Below are 17,908 nucleotides of genomic sequence, written 5' to 3'. Positions count from 1 at the left end.
GTGCTTTCACTCTAGTGGTAGCATGAGACGGAGTCTACAACCCACACAAGTGGCTCAGGTAGTGCAGCTCATCCAGGATGGCACATCAATGCGAGCTGTGGCAAGAAGGTTTGCTGTGTCTGTCAGCGTAGTGTCCAGAGCATGGAGGCGCTACAGGAGACAGGCCAGTACATCAGGAGACATGGAGGAGGCCGTAGGAGGGCAACAACCCAGCAGCAGGACCGCTACCTCCGCCTTTGTGCAAGGAGGAGCAGGAGAAGCCCTGCCAGAGCCCTGCAAAATGACCTCCAGCAGGCCACAAATGTGCATATATCTGCTCAAACGGTCAGAAACAGACTCCATGAGGGTGGTATGAGTGCCCGACGTCCACAGGTGGGGGTTGTGCTTACAGCCCAACACCGTGCAGGACGTTTGGCATTTGCCAGAGAACACCAAGATTGGCAAATTCACCACTGGCGCCCTGTGCTCTTCACAGATGAAAGCAGGTTCACACTGAGCACATGTGACAGACGTGACAGTCTGGAGACGCCGTGGAGAACGTTCTGCTGCCTGCAACATCCTCCAGCATGACCGGTTTGGCGGTGGGTCAGTCATGGTGTGGGGTGGCATTTCTTTGGGGGGGCCGCACAGCCCTCCATGTGCTCGCCAGAGGTAGCCTGACTGCCATTAGGTACCGAGATGAGATCCTCAGACCCCTTGTGAGACCATATGCTGGTGCGGTTGGCCCTGGGTTCCTCCTAATGCAAGACAATGCTAGACCTCATGTGGCTGGAGTGTGTCAGCAGTTCCTGCAAGAGGAAGGCATTGATGCTATGGACTGGCCCACCCGTTCCCCAGACCTGAATCCAATTGAGCACATCTGGGACATCATGTCTTGCTCCATCCACCAACGCCACGTTGCACCACAGACTGTCCAGGAGTTGGCGGATGCTTTAGTCCAGGTCTGGGAGGAGATCCCTCAGGAGACCATCCGCCACCTCATCAGGAGCATGCCCAGGCGTTGTAGGGCGGTCATACAGGCACGTCGAGGCCACACACACACTACTGAGCCTCATTTTGACTTGTTTTAAGGACATTACATCAAAGTTGGATCAGCCTGTAGTGTGGTTTTCCACTTTAATTTTGAGTGTGACTCCAAATCCAGACCTCCATGGGTTGATAAATTGGATTTCCATGGATTATTTTGGTGTGATTTTGTTGTCAGCACATTCAACTATGTAAATAAAAAAGTATTTAATAAGATTATTTCATTCATTCAGATCTAGGATGTGTTATTTTAGTGTTCCCTTTATTTTTTTGAGCAGTGTACAAAACCTCAAAAATGCAATAATTTAAATTTTTCAAACATACGACTATTTTACACCATTTTAAAGATAAGACTCGTTAATCTAACCACATTGTCCGATTTCAAAAAGGCTTTACAGCGAAAGCAAAACATTAGATTATGTTGAGTACATAGCCACAAATAATCACAGAGCCATTTTCCAAGCAAGCATATATGTCACATAAACCCAAAACACAGATAAATGAAGCACTAACCTTTGATGATCTTCATCAGATGATACTGCTAGGACATTATGTTATACAATACATGCATGTTTTGTTTAATCAAGTTCATATTTATTTCCAAAAACAGCTTTTTACATTGGCATGTGATGTTCAGAACATGCATTCCCACCCAAAACTTCCGGTGAATTTACTAAATTACTCACCATAAACGTTGACAAAATACATAATTATTTTAAGAATTATAGATACAGAACTCCTATATGCAATCGCTATGTCAGATTTTAAACTAGCTTTTCGGCGAAAGCACATTTTGCAATATTCTGAGTACATAGCTCAGCCATCACGGCTAGCTTTTTTGACACCCGCCAACTTCAGGGCTCACTAAACTCCGAATTAGTATTAGAAAAATTGTATTACCTTTGCTGATCTTCGTCAGAATGCACTCCCAGAACTGCTACTTCCACAAGAAATGTTGTTTTTGTTCCAAATAATCCATGTCCAAATACCTCCGTTTTGTTCGTGCGTTCAGGTCACTATCCAAAAGGGTAACGCACGAGTGCATTTCGAGACAAAAAAAATCCTAAATGTTCCTTTACCGTACTTAGAAGCATGTCAAACGCTGTTTAAAATCAATTTAAATGGTATTTTTCTCGTAAAATAGAAATAATATTTCAACCGGACAATAGTGTATTCATTCAAAGAGAAAAAGAAAAAACAGCATGGTCGTGGGACCGCGCATCTCCAATCTCTTTGTCACTAGGCAGACCACTGACAAACTGTGCTAGTATACTCTGCCCAGAGACAGGAGACGCCTCAATCCGCTTTCTGAAGGCTTTAGAGAGCCAATGGAAGCCTTATAAAGTGCAACGTAACCCCAGAGATACTGTAGTTTCGAAAGGGACTAGAAAGAAGAACTACAATTTCTCGGACAGGCCACTTCCTGCTTGGAATTTTCTCAGGTTTTTGCCTGCCATATGAGTTCTGTTATACTCAGACACCATTCAAACAGTTTTAGAAACTTCAGAGTGTTTTCTATCAAAATCTACTAATAATATGCATATTCTCGTTTCTTGGAAAGAGTAGTAACCAGATTAAATCGGGTACGTTTTTTATCCGGCCGTGAAAATATTGCCCCCTAGCCCAGACAGGTTAACAACAAAAGGGAAATAAATGATACCCAATAATATATTGCATCTCCAAAAAACGTTCTCAACATGCATCTGTAAAATGATAGTCTAAACTAAAGCTTTGGTTGCCTTCCTCTCAGGCTTCCATGTCTTCTCTCTGGACCTCAATGTCCATCTCTTGAAACTGTCACTTTCCAACGTTGAGGATGGCTCGTTGTCAGGCTCAAAAAGCCTAAAATTTGCCCCGATGGCCACACATTTTTCAACCCTTGTATTGGTCAGCCTGTTGCATGCTTTGGTGTGTGTGTTCGCAAACTAGGAACAGTTGCGCTCTGAGGTGGCTGTTGGTGGGATTTGGAGGATGGAGGCAACAGGGGAAAGAGCCTCAGATCCACAAAGTCCCTTCCACCAGGTGGCTGATATGTTGGCACGACTGCCATATTGCATCTCCATCCTAAAGCCCTTGCTTGGAAGTGTACGTCGCCAAACTGCCAAGAACCTTGCCCTCATCCAGGCCAAGGTGGCGAGACACGGTAGTGATGACACCATGGGCCTTGTTGATCTCTGCATCAGACAGGATGCTCTTGCCAGCATACTTGGGGTCCAACATGTACGCTACAGCATGATCGGGTTTCAGGCAGAAGTCTTCACGCTTTTTGATGCATTTCAGAACTGCAGTTTCCTCTACTTGGAGCAACAGTGAAGTGGCAGGGCAGTATGGATTTCTCTTACATCTGAACATCCGACAGGATGGCATTGTCTCCCTCAATCCGTGCAATGGCTACTGCTATAGGTTTCAGGAGTTTCAGGCTGCTTACCACTCTCTCCCAAAATACAACATCCAGGAGGATCCTCTTGATGGGGCGGTCCATAATCAGCAAACTGTTATATGGCCATTTCTTGGAGAGACTACTTCCCCTCCAGGCGACTGTCTAACATGATGACAACACCACCCCAACGAGTGTTGCTGGGCAGCTTCAATGTGGTGCTCTTGTTCTTCTCACTTTGCTTGGTGAGGTAGATTGCTGCTATAACTTGATGACCCTTCACATACCTAACCATTTCCTTGGCTCTCTTGTAGAGTGTATCAATTGTTTTCAGTGCCATGATGTACTTGAGGAGCAGATTCAATGCATGAGCAGCACAGCCAATGGGTGTGATGTGAGGGTAGGACTCCTCCACTTTAGACCAAGCAGCCTTCATGTTCGAAGCATTGTCTGTCACCAGTGCAAATACCTTCTGTGGTCCAAGGTCATTGATGACTGCCTTCAGCTCATCTGCAATGTAGTTGTTGTCCCTTGTCTGTGCTCTTGTAGAATACTGGTTGAGGGGTGGAGTAGATGTAGTTAATTATTCCTTGCCCACACATCAGAGATGATTGCAATAGTCTGCTTTCTCTACGATTTGCTTGACCTTTACTTGAACTCTGTTGAACTCTGCATCCAGAAAATTAGTAGATAAAGCATGTCTGGTTGGAGGGGTGTATGCTGAGTGAAGAACATTCAGAAATCTCTTCCAATACACATTGCCTGTGAGCATCAGAGGTGAACCAGTTGCATACACAGCTCGAGCAAGACATTCATCAGCATCTCTGACTACATTCCTCCATTGAGTCAACAAAACGGATTCCAGGAGGACCATGAGCCATTGCTATCGATAAGGTGTCATTCATCATTTTCACCTCGAATAGAAGTAGAGGGACTTTTGACAGAGGTCGCTTGTTGTGAGCGCTGAGGGAACTTTATGCACTTGGCCAGATTATTCTGCATCTTTGTTGCATTCTTCACATATGATTTGGCACAGTATTTGCAAATGTACACAGCTTTTCCTTCTACATTAGCTGCAGTGAAATGTCTCCACACATCAGATAGTGCCCGTGGCATTTTCCTGTAAAGATATATTTTTTTTAAGAAAATTAAAATACAATTCCATGTACAGATAAATAGTTGAGCAGTTAGATTAAAACAACTCCTTTGTAAGATAAATGTTTTAAAATGAAACATGAATGAACAGGTGATCACTCAGTTAGCAGGCTCAAGCAAGCAAAAACCCACATGGTAGCAAAAACTAACTAGCAGAAACTGTTAACAAGTTATAAATTATTTAAAACGCACACTTTGTTGTTGGCTACTATTTACTAGTTAACAAAAAAATAAAGTCATAAAATATATTCACCCCACCCAATATTGTAATTAAAACTTACCAGAAAGCATGTAGTCCTTGGCTCAGACAGTGTAGTAGTGTGGGCTCAATAGCATCTCAGTGTGCAAGATCTTGAGAATCACCTGCACATGTGATGGAAGAATGCTCTGTGCATGCAGAGGGTTGCAATTCCATTGTATTCAGGATAGTTTAACCAAAATATGCCACAAGACCTAGAATTGCCTTGTGTATCCCACAAAAAAAGTTCACTGTTATAAGCTAACTTCTTTGATGAATTTAAGCAAAATTCCACAAATTCCAGGGCTCAACTTCCCATGGAAAATTTAAGAAAAATTCCAGAAATTTACTGGAAAGTGTCCAACCCTTTGCAACCCTACTCACAGGTTTGTGTGTGTGTGTGTGGGGGGGGGGGGGGGGGGGGGGGGGGGGGATAGGAAAGTTACTTTATTCCTCTTCTGCTGTGGTTTGATCAACATTTTTGCAACACTATTGGGATATACATATACCGGTCATTTAGGGAATATGGTCAGTGAAGAACAAAAACGAGGCAAGTGTGGATGTGGAAAAACTATATAAAAGCTGCAGATGTGCATATTCCCGCCGCTTATTACTCCATATAGTCCTTTATTAGTCCAGACTGAATTCCCATCATATTTAAGCTGAGGACATTAAAGAACGTTATGAGGAGGAACATTGCATTAGTCCTGTTTACACTCCATCAGATTCCTGCCTGTGATAAATTTGCCCCCTCTGAGATTTACGATGAAGTCACAGTCCCTACCCAGACAATTCCTCCGGTGATATTTCTGAAGGGGATTCATGATATCCATTTAAATATATAAAATAAGTCTCAGCAGGACAACATATCATTACACCCCTACTCTGCCCAAACAGATTACATTCCTCTACCAAAATGTGCAATCTACGAGCACTGTGCAAATCAGTGTTATTTTCAGATCGTGCTTTTTCATATCGACAGACTATCTGAACACCAGTTCTTGGGAAAGTGGCTCATAAGGATAACAACCCTGAGGATTATTTATTGACACAAAAGAAGAACTTGAGCAGATGTAAGTGTTTTACCACCACAACACAGCGTGGGAGAAGCATTCAGAAAGTATTCAGAGCCCTTAACAAAATGTGGACAAAGTTACGTTACATCCTTATTCTAAAATGGTTAAATATTTCCTCAATCTACACACAATTTTAGATATTTTTGCAAATGTATTAAAAATAAAAACAGAAATACCTTATTTACATAAGTACTCAGACCCTTTGCTAAGTGACTCTAAATTGAGCTCAGGCGCATCCTGTTTCCACTGGTCATCTTTGGAGATGCTTCTACACTTGGAGTGCACCTGTAGTAAATCCAATTGATTGGACATGATTTGGGAAGGCACACATCTGTCTATATAAGGTCCCACAGTTGACAGTGCATGTCAGAACAAAAACCAAGCCATGAGGTCAAAGGAATTGTCTGTTGAGCTAAGAAACAGGATTGTATCGAGGCACAGATCTGGGGGGAAAAAAACTCGCAAGGCTGCCTGCCCAAACGGCATCCCTAGCCACGTCCTCAAAGCATGCGCAGACCAGTTGGCTGGTGTGTTTACGGACATATTCAATAAATCCCTATCCCAGTCTGCTGCCCCCACATGCTTCAAGATGGCCACCATTGTTCTTGTTTCCAAGAAAGCTAAGGTAAATGAACTAAATGATTATCGCCCCAAAGCACTCACTTGTCATCATGAAGTGCTTTGAGAAACTAGTCAAGGATCATATCACCTCCACCCTACCTGACACCCTAGACCCACTCCAATTTGCTTACAGCCCCAATAGGTCCACAGACAATGCACTCGCCATCACACTGCCCTATCCCATCTGGATGAGAGGAAACCCTATGTAAGAATGCTGTTCATTGACTACAGCTCAGCATTCAACAACAGTACCCTCCAAACTCATCATTAAGCTTGAGACCCTGGGTCTCGACCCCGCCCTGTGCAACTGGGTCCTGGACTTTGACGGGCTGCCCCCAGGTGGTGAAGGTAGGAAACATCTCCACTCCACTGATCCTCAACACTGCGGCCCCACAAAGGTGCGTTCTCAGCCCCGTCCTGTACTCCGTTCACCATGCACACCTCCAACTCAATCATCAAGTTTACAGACGACACAGTAGTAGACAGTAGTAGGCTTGATTAGCAACAACGAGACAGCCTACAGGAGGTGAGGGCCCTTGGAGTGTGGTGTCAGAAAAATAACATCTCACTCAATGTCAACAAAACAAAAGAGATGGTGGACTTCAGGAAACAGCAGAGGGAGCACCCCCCCATCCACATCGACGGGACAGCAGTGGAGAAGGTGGAAAGTTCCTCGGTGTAAATATTTTTTTTTAACCTTTATTTAACTAGGCAAGTCAGTTAAGCACAAATTCTTATCTACAATGACAGTGGGTTAACTGCCTTGTTCAGAGGCAGAACAACAGATTTTAACCTTGTCAGCTCAGGGATTCAATCCAGCAACCTTTTGGTTACTGGCCCAACACTAACCACTAGGCTACCTATATCACCGACAAACTGAAATGGTCCACGCACACAGACAGTGTGAAGAAGGCACAACAGCGCCTCTTCAACCTCCGAAGACTGAAAAAAATTTGTCACCTTTAACGCTCACTAACTTTTACAGGTGCACAAATGAGAGCATCCTGTCGGGCTGTTTCACCACCTGGTATGGCAACTGTACCGCCCACAACCGCAAGGCTCTCCAGAGGGTGGTGCGGTCTGCACAACGCATCACCGGGGGCAAACTACCTGCCCTCCAGGACACCTTCAACACCCGATGTCACAGGAAAGCACAAAAAAAAAAAAAAAGGAAAATAACCACCCGAGCCACTACCTGTTCACCCCGCTCCCATCCAGAAGGCGAGGTCAGTACAGGTGCATCAAAGCTAGGACAGAGAGATTGAAAAACAGCTTCTATCTCAAGGCCATCAGACTGTTAAACAGCCACCACTAGCTCAGAGAGGCTGCTGCATACCTACAGACTTGATATCATTGGTCACTTTAATAATGCCACTTTAAGAATGTTTACATATCTCGCATTACTCATCGCATATGTATACTGTATCATTCTATCTACTGCATCTTAGCAACTGTCACTGCTCATCCATATATTTTATACTTAAATATTCTTATCCCATTCCTTTACTAGATTGTGTGTATTAGGTTTATGTTGTGAATTGTTAGATATGTTACATACTGCTGCACTGTCGTATCTAGAAGCACAAGCATTTCGCTATACTCGCAATAACATCTGCATGTGACCAATACAATTTCATTTGAAAACATTTCTGCAACATTGAAGGTTCAAGAACAGTGGCCTTCACTCTTAAATGGAATAAGTTTGGAACCACCAAGACTCTTCCTAGAGACAGCCTCCTGGCCAAACTGAGCAATCGGGGGAGAAGGGCCTTGGTCAGGGAGGTGACCAAGAACCAGATGGTCACTCTGACAGGAGGTCCAAAGTTCCTCTGTGGAGATGGGAGAACCTTCCAGCAGAACAACCATCTCTGCAGCACTCCACCAATCAGGCCTTTATGGTAGAGTGGCCAGACGGAAGCCACTCCTCAGTAAGGCACATGACAGTCCACTTGGAGTTTTCCAAAGCACCTAAAGACTCAGACCATGAGAAACAAGATTCTCTGGTCTGATGAAACCAAGATCGAACTCTTTGTCCTGAATGCCAAGATTCACCTATGGAGGAAACCTGGCACCGTCCCTACAGTGAAACATGGTGGTGGCAGCATCATGCTGTGGGGATGTTTTTCAGCAGCAGCGACTGGTAGACTAGTCAGGATCAAAGGAAAGATGAATGGAGCAAGCTACAGAGAGATCCTTGATGTAAACCTGCTCCAGAGCACTCAGGACCTCAGACTTCGATGAAGGTTCACCTTCCAACAGGACAACGACCCTAAGCACACAGCCAAGACAACACAGAAGAGGCTTTGGAACAAGTCTCTGAATATCCTTGAGTGGCCCAGCCATAAATTAAAAAAATATATACTTTTTTTTTTTGCTTTGTCATTATGGGGTATTGTGTGTAGATTGTGGGTGAAAAAAACAATCAATTTTAGAATAAGGCTAACGTAACAAAATGTGGAAAAGGTTTAGGGGTCTGAATACTTTCCGAATGCACTGTATGTCGCGCAGCTGAGAGTCGAGTGTGGAGACCAATGGATTCGGTTCAGGCAGCCGTTCTGATGAGCCCTTCCCAGGCCCAGCTAGTTTATGCTGGCAACAGCAGCAGCATGGCGCTAGTTGAAACTCGTAAAATATAGTGATGGTTATTTCGATGGGCGAGGGAGAAATAACTTGTAGTATTGGTCACCATCTGGATTTTATAACCACTCCAATTTGTTCCATCTCACTTCATTTTTAGGATAGCTGCCTACAAGGAAATAACTTGTAATATTGGTAGTACCGTCTGGCTGTCAGCATAATACAGTCTGCACTTCAATGGGGAGAGTTTGTGCTGCAAGAAAGCCGTTAACACGGGGAACAGTGTCCTTCGCTACAGCTTACTGCACAAATCTAAAACGCAACAATTTCAAAGATTTTATTGAGACATCCTTATGAAGTCTAAGTCCATTTAAATAAATCTATGGGATTTCACGACTGGTAATACAGACAGACATCTGTTAGTCACAGATACTGTACCTTAAAAAAAAGGTAGGGGCATGGATCAGAAAACTAGTCAGTATCTGGTGTGACCACCATTTGCCTCATGCAGCACGACAACTCCTTCGCATAGAGTTGATCAGGTCGTTGATTGTCGCCTGTGGAATGTTGCCCCACTCCTCTTCAATGGCTGTGCGAAGTTGCTCGATATTGGCGGGAACTGGACACGCGGTCGTACACGTCGATTCAGAGCATCCCAAACACGCTCAATGGGGTGGCGTGTCATGTGTGCAGGCCTTGGACGAACTGGGACATTTTCGGCTTCCAGGAATAGTGAACAGATACTTGCGAAATGGGGCCATGCATTATCATGCTGAAACATGCATTAGGTGATGGCGGCGGATGAATGGCACAACAATGGGCCTTAGGATCTCGTCACGTTATCTCTGAGCATTCAAACTGCCATCAATAAAAATGCAATCGTGTCCATTGTCTGTAGCTTATGCCTGCCCATACCATAACCCCACCGCCACCATGGGGCACTCTGTGAACATCAGCAAACTGCTCACCCACACGCCATACACATGGTCTGCGGTTGTGAGGCCAGTTGGAAGTACTAGCAAATTCTCTAAAATTATAGAGGCATATGGTAGAGAATTGAACATTCAATTCTCTGGCGGAAGTTCCTGCAGTCACCATGCCAATTGCATGTTCCCTCAAAACATCTGTAGCATTGTGTTGACACAAAACTGCACATTCTTGATGGCCTTTTGTCCCCAACACAAGGTGCACCTGTGTAATGATCATGCTGTTTAATCAGCTTCTTGATATGCCACACCTGTCAGGTAGATGGATTAGCTTGGCAAAGGAGAATATACTAACTACCTGGGATGTAAACAAATGTGCTCAACATTCTAGAGAAATACGCTTTTTGTGCATATGGAGTATTTCTGGGATCTTTAATTTCAGCGCATGGAACATTTGACCAACACTTTACATGTGGCGTTTATAATTTTGTAAAGCGTAGAATACTGTAACCAATATCAGGCCAATGTGACAACTAAATTAGATTTATTGTAGTGATTTTCACCAAAAACGTACAACGTTACGACATTAATGTGATGACATTACGATAAAAAATGAACAATCATAAAACTGAATGATTCTGAACACTCCCGTGTCCCAACTTCAGCAAACAAGTTTTAAATTTGTGCTGAAGTTTCTAGCCACAAGCATAAACTTGCTAGCTGGAAAGGGATCATCAGGACAACTGACTGATTAACTGTTCAGCAGTCTTATGGCTCAGGGGAAGAAGCTGTTTAGGTGCCTTTTGGTCCCAGACTTAGCGCTCCGGTATGGCTTGCCATGCAGTAGCAGAGTTAACAGTCTGCGGCTGGTGTCTAACAATTTTCCAGGTCTTCCTCTGACGTCACCTGGTATAGAAGTCCTGGATCGCTGTTGCGCCTTTTTCACGACTGTGCTGGTGTGAGAGGACCATGATAAGTCCTTGGTGATGTGGACACCAAGGATCTTGAAGCTCTCGAACCGTTCCACTACAGCCTCGTCGATGTGAATGGGGGCGTGCTTGCACCTCCATTTCCTGTAGTCCATGATAAGCTCCTTTGTCTTGCTGACATTGAGGGAGATGTTGTCTAAGACCTGCTCCATGTAGGCTATCTCATCGGGATCAGGTTTACCACCATCATGTCATCAGCAAACTTGGTGTTGGAGTCGTGCGTTGCCACACAAAGTTGGGTGAACAGGGAGTACAGGAGGGGACTAAGCACAGACCCCTGAGGGGCCCCCGTGTTGAGGGACAGTGTGGCAGATGTGGTGAGGGTAGGTAACGACACCTGTGGGAGGCCCGTCAGAAAGTCCAGGATCCAGTTGCAGAGGGAGGTTCAGTCCCTGGATCCCATTAGCCCCAGTCTGTGTTTCCTGTCCATCAACATGTCAGTCTGGAAGCTTTGATGACTAACCCTGTTGCGGCACTGTGTCCGTCATGTCACCATCACCACGAGTGGGATTTTTAAAGGGCCAGTGCAGTCAAAAACTAGATTTTCCTATGTTTGATATACATTTCCAGACTAAGGTTGGAATAATACTGTGAAATTGAAAATTACAATTCCCTTTTTGTCTATGTGCTGTTCGAAAAGACTGCCTGAAATGTGTTGGTTTTGGTTGGAGATTTGCCCTGCCTGATGACATCACCAGGTGGTAAAATTTGTCGATAGATCAATAAGAGTTCCAAACCTTTCTGCCGATAACAGCTAGCTCCGTTTTCCCCTCCCCACTAAGACTAATCCCAGACAGTCCTTATCAAAATTATTACTTGAGAAATTACTCTTTGCTTAAAAGCTGTGCTTTTTGACCATTTTAATTTAAAACAATCACTGTAAGGGCTCAGACACACCAACAGCGTTTGCTGACCGAGAGTACTTAGCACCTCAATGTAATTTCCTAAAAAGTGTGCACCGATTTAAGACAGGCGTCTAGACTCTAGAACCAGTACCTCAAACTGCAACAAAGACCGGCATCCTAACGGGTCAAGGGGTGCACTGAAGAATGTGTGCGCTCATCAAAACAATTCTAAATTCCCAGCACTGCTCGTGCTCACCAAACCTCAGTAAGTCTATAGAATATTTGAATAATTGGGATGCCATTGACATGTAGGCTAGGATCTTCCATCCAACATACAGTGCATAGGCCTACATTTCAGTCTGAAAATGTTCAGACTCACCTAAAATTTCTATAGGCTAAATGTCAATGAGGTGTAAAAGTCGTAATATAATCAATTGTAGCCATTATACATACATTTTTTTGGAAAACAATGTTTGGACATATAAAAACAACAGAACGCAGCATTGAGTGTCAGAGAACTTGTCATTCTACATTGTTTGGGACTTTGGACATGGTTTACCACCCCCTGGAGCTCAGCTCATTGAGTACTTAAAACATGCTTGCCTGTGGTGGTGTTCAGAGACGTCTTCGTCACGCACCCTTCAAGTTGACGACCTGCTTTCAGTTCACACCAGGTTAAGCTACTGCGCTTCGCCTCAGGGCCACAAGCCATTGCAAATTAGGCAAGGATAATGCCTATGACCAAGAGTCAAATGTACGCAATACACTTTACGCAAACCAAAGACATAATGCCATGTGTCCACCCTCAGAGCTCGAGGTCGACTAAACTTTTCAATTTGAGCTAGGTTACTTTCCTTAAACACTGAAGAAAAATATAAAACGCAACAGTGTTGGTCCGATGTTTCATGAGCTGAAATAAAGAACCCAGAAATTTGATATAAAAAAGAAATCTCAACTTTGTTTACATCCCTGATAGTGTGCATAGGTTCAACGGGCCTCACAACCGCAGACCACGTGTACGGCGAGCGGTTTGCTGATGTCAACATTGCAAACAGAGTGCCCCATGGTGGCGGTGGGGTTATGGTATGGGCAGGCATAATATACGGACAACAAACACATTGTATTTTATGTATGGCAATTTGAATGCACAGAGACACCGTGACGAGATCCTAAGGCCCATTGAATGCTTTTAATCCGCCGTCATTACTTCATGTTTCAGCATGATAACGCACAGCCCCATGTTGCAAGGATCTGTACACAATTCCTGGAACCTGAAAATGTCCCAGTTATTCCATAGCCTGCATACGCAGACATGTCACCCATTGAGCATGATTGGGACATTCTGGATCGACGTTTACTACAGCGTGTTCCAGTTCCAGCCAATATCGAGCAACTTTGCACAGCCATTGAAGAGGAGTGGGACAATATTCCACAGGCCACAATCAATAGCCTGATCAACTCCATGCGAAGGAGATGTGTAGCACTGCAATAGGCAAATGGTCACACCAGATACTGAATGGTTTTCAGATCCCCACCCATACTTTATTTTTTTATGCATCTGTGACCAAGAGGCATATCTGTATTCCCAGTCATGTGAAATCCATAGATTAGTGCCTAATGAATTTATTTCCAATTGTCCGATTTCTTTATAGGAACTGTAACTCAGTAAAATCTTTAATTGTTGAATGTTGTTAATATTTATGTTCAGTATAAGTTCAATCAACTAACTGACCAACATTTTGATGCCACACATGATCATCCCTCACTGTTTTTATAAAACAGGTCACTGCAACCTGGACTCAGGGGTAGACGTAACATACTAAACTAAAAAATATAAAACGCAGGATTAACTAGGCAAATCAGTTAAGAACAAATCCTTATTTACAATGACGGCCTACCGGGGAACAGTGGGCCAACAGTCTTGTTCAGGGGCAGAACAGATCTGTACCTTGTCAGCTCGGGGATTGGATCCAGCAACCATTCGGTTACTGGCCCAATGCTTTAACCACCTGACGTTACCAATTTGCAAAATTCTAAAATCATGGGCATTAATATGGAGTTGGTCCACCCCTTTGCCGATATAAACAGCCTCCACTCTTCTGGGAAGACTTTCCACTAGATGTTGGAACATTGCTGCGGGGACTGGCTTGCATTCAGCCACAAGAACATTAGTGAGGTCGGGCACTGATGTTGGTCGATTAGGCCTGGCTCACAGTCTGCATTCCAATTCAACCCAAAGGTGTTCGATGGGGTTGAGGTCAGGGCTCTGTGCAGGCCAGTCAAGTTCTTCCACGCCAATCTCGACAAACCATTTCTTTATGACCTCGTTGTGGGGCATTGTCATGCTGAAACAGGAAAGGGCCTTCCCCAAACTGTTGCCACAAAGTTGGAAGCACTTAATTGTCTAGAATGTCATTGTACGCTGTAGTGTTAAGTTTTCCCTTCACTGGAACTTAAGGGCCTAGCCCAAACCACTATTCCTCCACCAAACTTAACAGTTAGCACTATGCATTGGGGCAGGTAGGGTTCTCCTGGCATCCACGAAACCCAGATTCGTCCATCAGACTGCCAGATGGGGAAGTGTGATTCATCACTCCAGAGAATGCGTTTCCACTGCTCCAGAGTCTAATGGTGGCAAGCTTTACACCACTCCAGCCGATGCTTGGCATTGCGCATGGTGATCTTAGGCCTGTGTGCAGCTGCTCACCATGGAAACCCATTTCATGAAGCTCCCGACAAACAGTTATTGTGCTGAAGTTGCTTCCAGAGGCAGTTTGGAACTCGGTAGTGATTGTTGCAACCGAGGACATACCATTTTGGCAGGTCTGTTCTGTGAGCTTGTGTGGCCTACCACTTCGCGGCTGAGTCGTTATTGCGCCTAGACGTTTCCACTTCACAATAACATAACTTACAGTTGACCGGGGCAGCTCTAGCAGGGCAGAAATTTGATGAACTGACTTGTTGGAAAAGTGTCATCCTTCAACGTGATGGTGCCACGTTGAAAGTCACTGAGCTCTTCAGTAAGGCCCTTCTACTACCAATGTTTGTCAATGGAAATTGCATGGCTGTGTGCTCGATTTTATACACCTGTTAGCAACAGGTGTGGCTGAAATGGCCGAATCCACAAATTTGAAGGGCTGTCCTCATACATTATATATACAAAAGTATGTTACGAATTTGCTAACTGTATGCTATGTTAAGAATTCCTAACGCTAACATTAACTAGGCGGCTAACGTTAGCTGGGTTAGGCGTTAAAGGGTTGGGTTTAGCTAACATGCTCTCCCAGCCCTCTCGTGCCCAATTATTCTCAGGTGTGTACAAAAAACAACCTCTAGTAAAAGTTTAATTATACACAACAGGGTAAATAAATCAGGGTATATTTCACACTCACCAGGTTCCGAAGCGACGGTTCATCCAATGTTGAATATCTTTCAGCTGACATTTTCAGTATTTAGGGTAACGTCACAATGACAGGTAAAATGTTAACTCAAAAAGGAAGAAAAAGCCGGCTTTTGATTTGGAAACGTCCTTCAAACAAAGAACCACAAGCGTTAAACGTAGGGACCCTATCAATTTAATAAAGCAGACCAGCAGGATACAAATGCTGGCAACAATTGTGTCCCAAAAGACAAGTCCCCTTTTCACGTGTCGGAATTGATGCTCCACCTGCTCGAATATTTACTGTTTCTTCCAAGCAACTTTCCATAGAACTTGTCTTATCACAATGCAAATTCCTGCCTCAAAATAACTTTTCGATTACGTTAATAAGAAACGACTGGAGTGCCCTAGAGATGAAAAACAAATACTTTTTAAAGTCTGCCTTTTATTACTTCTCTCTCCGAAAACCTTTAGAATCCGAGAACCGGAGTTTAAAACAGAAAGCGCGAGCTTTGAATCCAGAATTCCCACTAATGTTAGTTCTGTCCCGCCCATTCAATAAACTCCTCGACCAATTGAAAAACAGATATTCAAAACTAACACTGTGGACAGATTGTTAGTCAAGAAGTAATTAATTATTTTTGCAAAAATCTTTTTTTTTTTTTAAACAAGTAGATTACATATCTACTCTTTGGACATGCAATAGTTATGTTGTACTTAACATTTCTCTACTTGTCAAAAGTTAACTAATATTTAGATTGATCCAAGATCTATATATGGTCAATAAAGTAAGCTATAATATATTTCACTTGGTAAAGTCCTGTTATGCCGAAACGTGCGGGGGGGGGGGGGGGGGGGGGGGGGGCAAGACCGAGGTTGGGAAACCCAGCTATAGGATGTCAACCTCATGCATAGACAAATTAATGTGCTGAATTGTGGATGTTTCAAAGGCAGTGGCACAAATAGCTGAGTAGAGTGCGCCCACCAGTGAACAACATGAGAACTACCTGAAGGCAATTGCCGATGGCCACCCCTATGAGGGCTAAAGTGCCTTCAGAAAGTCCGACATCAGTATCTTTAAAGAAGGGGAAAATAGCTCACTCCACATTGACAAAGCTCACTCCGGTCATACTGCAATAACGAGCAACATATGTGATATGTGCAGTTTTTACATGTGGAGGGTTCAAAGCATTATAGCCAATTATGATTATAGGAAAATAGCGATGTGATTAAGACTTAGTATTGAGGACACCCTTTTACATTATCAAATGTTACCCTTCTGGAACTCCAATTTGAGCAGCAGCAGCTGAAAAATGAGCTCCTACAAATATTGAAATTTACATGGTTTTTAGAGTGAAGTACATCGGAAAAAAGCAAAAGAAAACTGCAAGACTGAATAGGAGAAAAAACAAGCAACAAACAAAGAAGATAGGCTTTTGAAAAATAACTATTTTTCATAAAATTGTAGTTATCTTAGCTAGCTGAATTGTTTACCAGTTGCTAAGCAGTTGCTAGGGACTCTTTTGGAAGAAGCTAGCTAGCTAACGAAGAACAACAAAGAATATCTAGTTAACAGAAGAAAAGAAAGAGAAAATCAGGACAGAAGAAAAAGGATATCAAAGTGAAACAGTTCTCTAAAGACACAGGAGACAATAATACAAGAAACAACACTTCTGTAGCTTGTCAACTATGTGTCTGTCTATCCCTGTTCTCTCCTCTCTGCACAGGCCATACAAACGCTTCACACCGCGTGGCCGCTGCCACTCTAACCTGGTGGTCCCAGCGCGCACGACCCACGTGGAGTTCCAGGTCTCCGGCAGCCTCTGGAACTGCCGGTCTGCAGCCAACAAGGCTGAGTTCATCTCAGCCTATGCTACCCTCCAGTCCCTAGACTTCCTGGCGCTGACGGAAACATGGATTACCACAGATAACACTGCTACTCCTACTGCTCTCTCTTCGTCTGCCCACGTGTTCTCGCATACCCCTAGAGCATCGAGCCAGCGGGGTGGTGGCACTGGAATCCTCATCTCTCCCAAGTGGACATTCTCTCTTTCTCCCCTGACCCATCTGTCTATCTCCTCATTTGAATTCCATGCTGTCACAGTTACCAGCCCTTTCAAGCTTAACATCCTTATCATTTATCGCCCTCCAGGTTCCCTTGGAGAGTTCATCAATGAGCTTGACGCCTTGATAAGTTCCTTTCCTCAGGATGGCTCACCTCTCACAGTTCTGGGTGACTTTAACCTCCCCACGTCTACCTTTGACTCATTCCTCTCTGCCTCCTTCTTTCCACTCCTCTCCTCTTTTGACCTCACCCTCTCACCTTCCCCCCCTACTCACAAGGCAGGCAATACGCTTGACCTCATTTTTACTAGATGCTGTTCTTCCACTAATCTCATTGCAACTCCCCTCCAAATCTCCGACCACTACCTTGTATCCTTTTCCCTCTTGCTCTCATCCAACACTTCTCACTCTGCCCCTACTCGGATGGTATTGCGCCGTCCCAACCTTCGCTCTCTCTCTCCCGCTACTCTCTCCTCTTCCATCCTATCATCTCTTCCCTCTGCTCAAACCTTCTCCAACCTATCTCCTGATTCTGCCTCCTCAACCCTCCTCTCCTCCCTTTCTGCATCCTTTGATTTTCTCTGTCCCCTATCCTCCAGGCCGGCTCGGTCCTCCCCTCCTGCTCCGTGGCTCGA

At 44.2% G+C, this 17,908-nt stretch overlaps 1 protein-coding gene across 1 annotated transcript in view; it reads right to left on the bottom strand.

Moving 5' to 3' along the window:
• The window catches only part of LOC106580347 (uncharacterized), a 95,234-nt gene extending 79,524 nt beyond the window's left edge, over positions 1 to 15,710 (bottom strand). The window contains 1 exon segment of the mRNA XM_045703139.2: positions 15,223 to 15,710. Coding sequence (XP_045559095.2) covers positions 15,223 to 15,273 — 51 coding nt within the window. The 5' untranslated portion in view covers positions 15,274 to 15,710.
• Positions 15,711 to 17,908: the final 2,198 nt, after the last annotated feature.

This window comes from Salmo salar, chromosome 20 (assembly GCF_965601325.2).
Source record: "Salmo salar chromosome 20, fSalSal1, whole genome shotgun sequence".
NCBI classification, from domain to species: Eukaryota; Metazoa; Chordata; class Actinopteri; order Salmoniformes; family Salmonidae; genus Salmo; species Salmo salar.
This window is presented reverse-complemented; position numbering and strand designations above follow the sequence as displayed.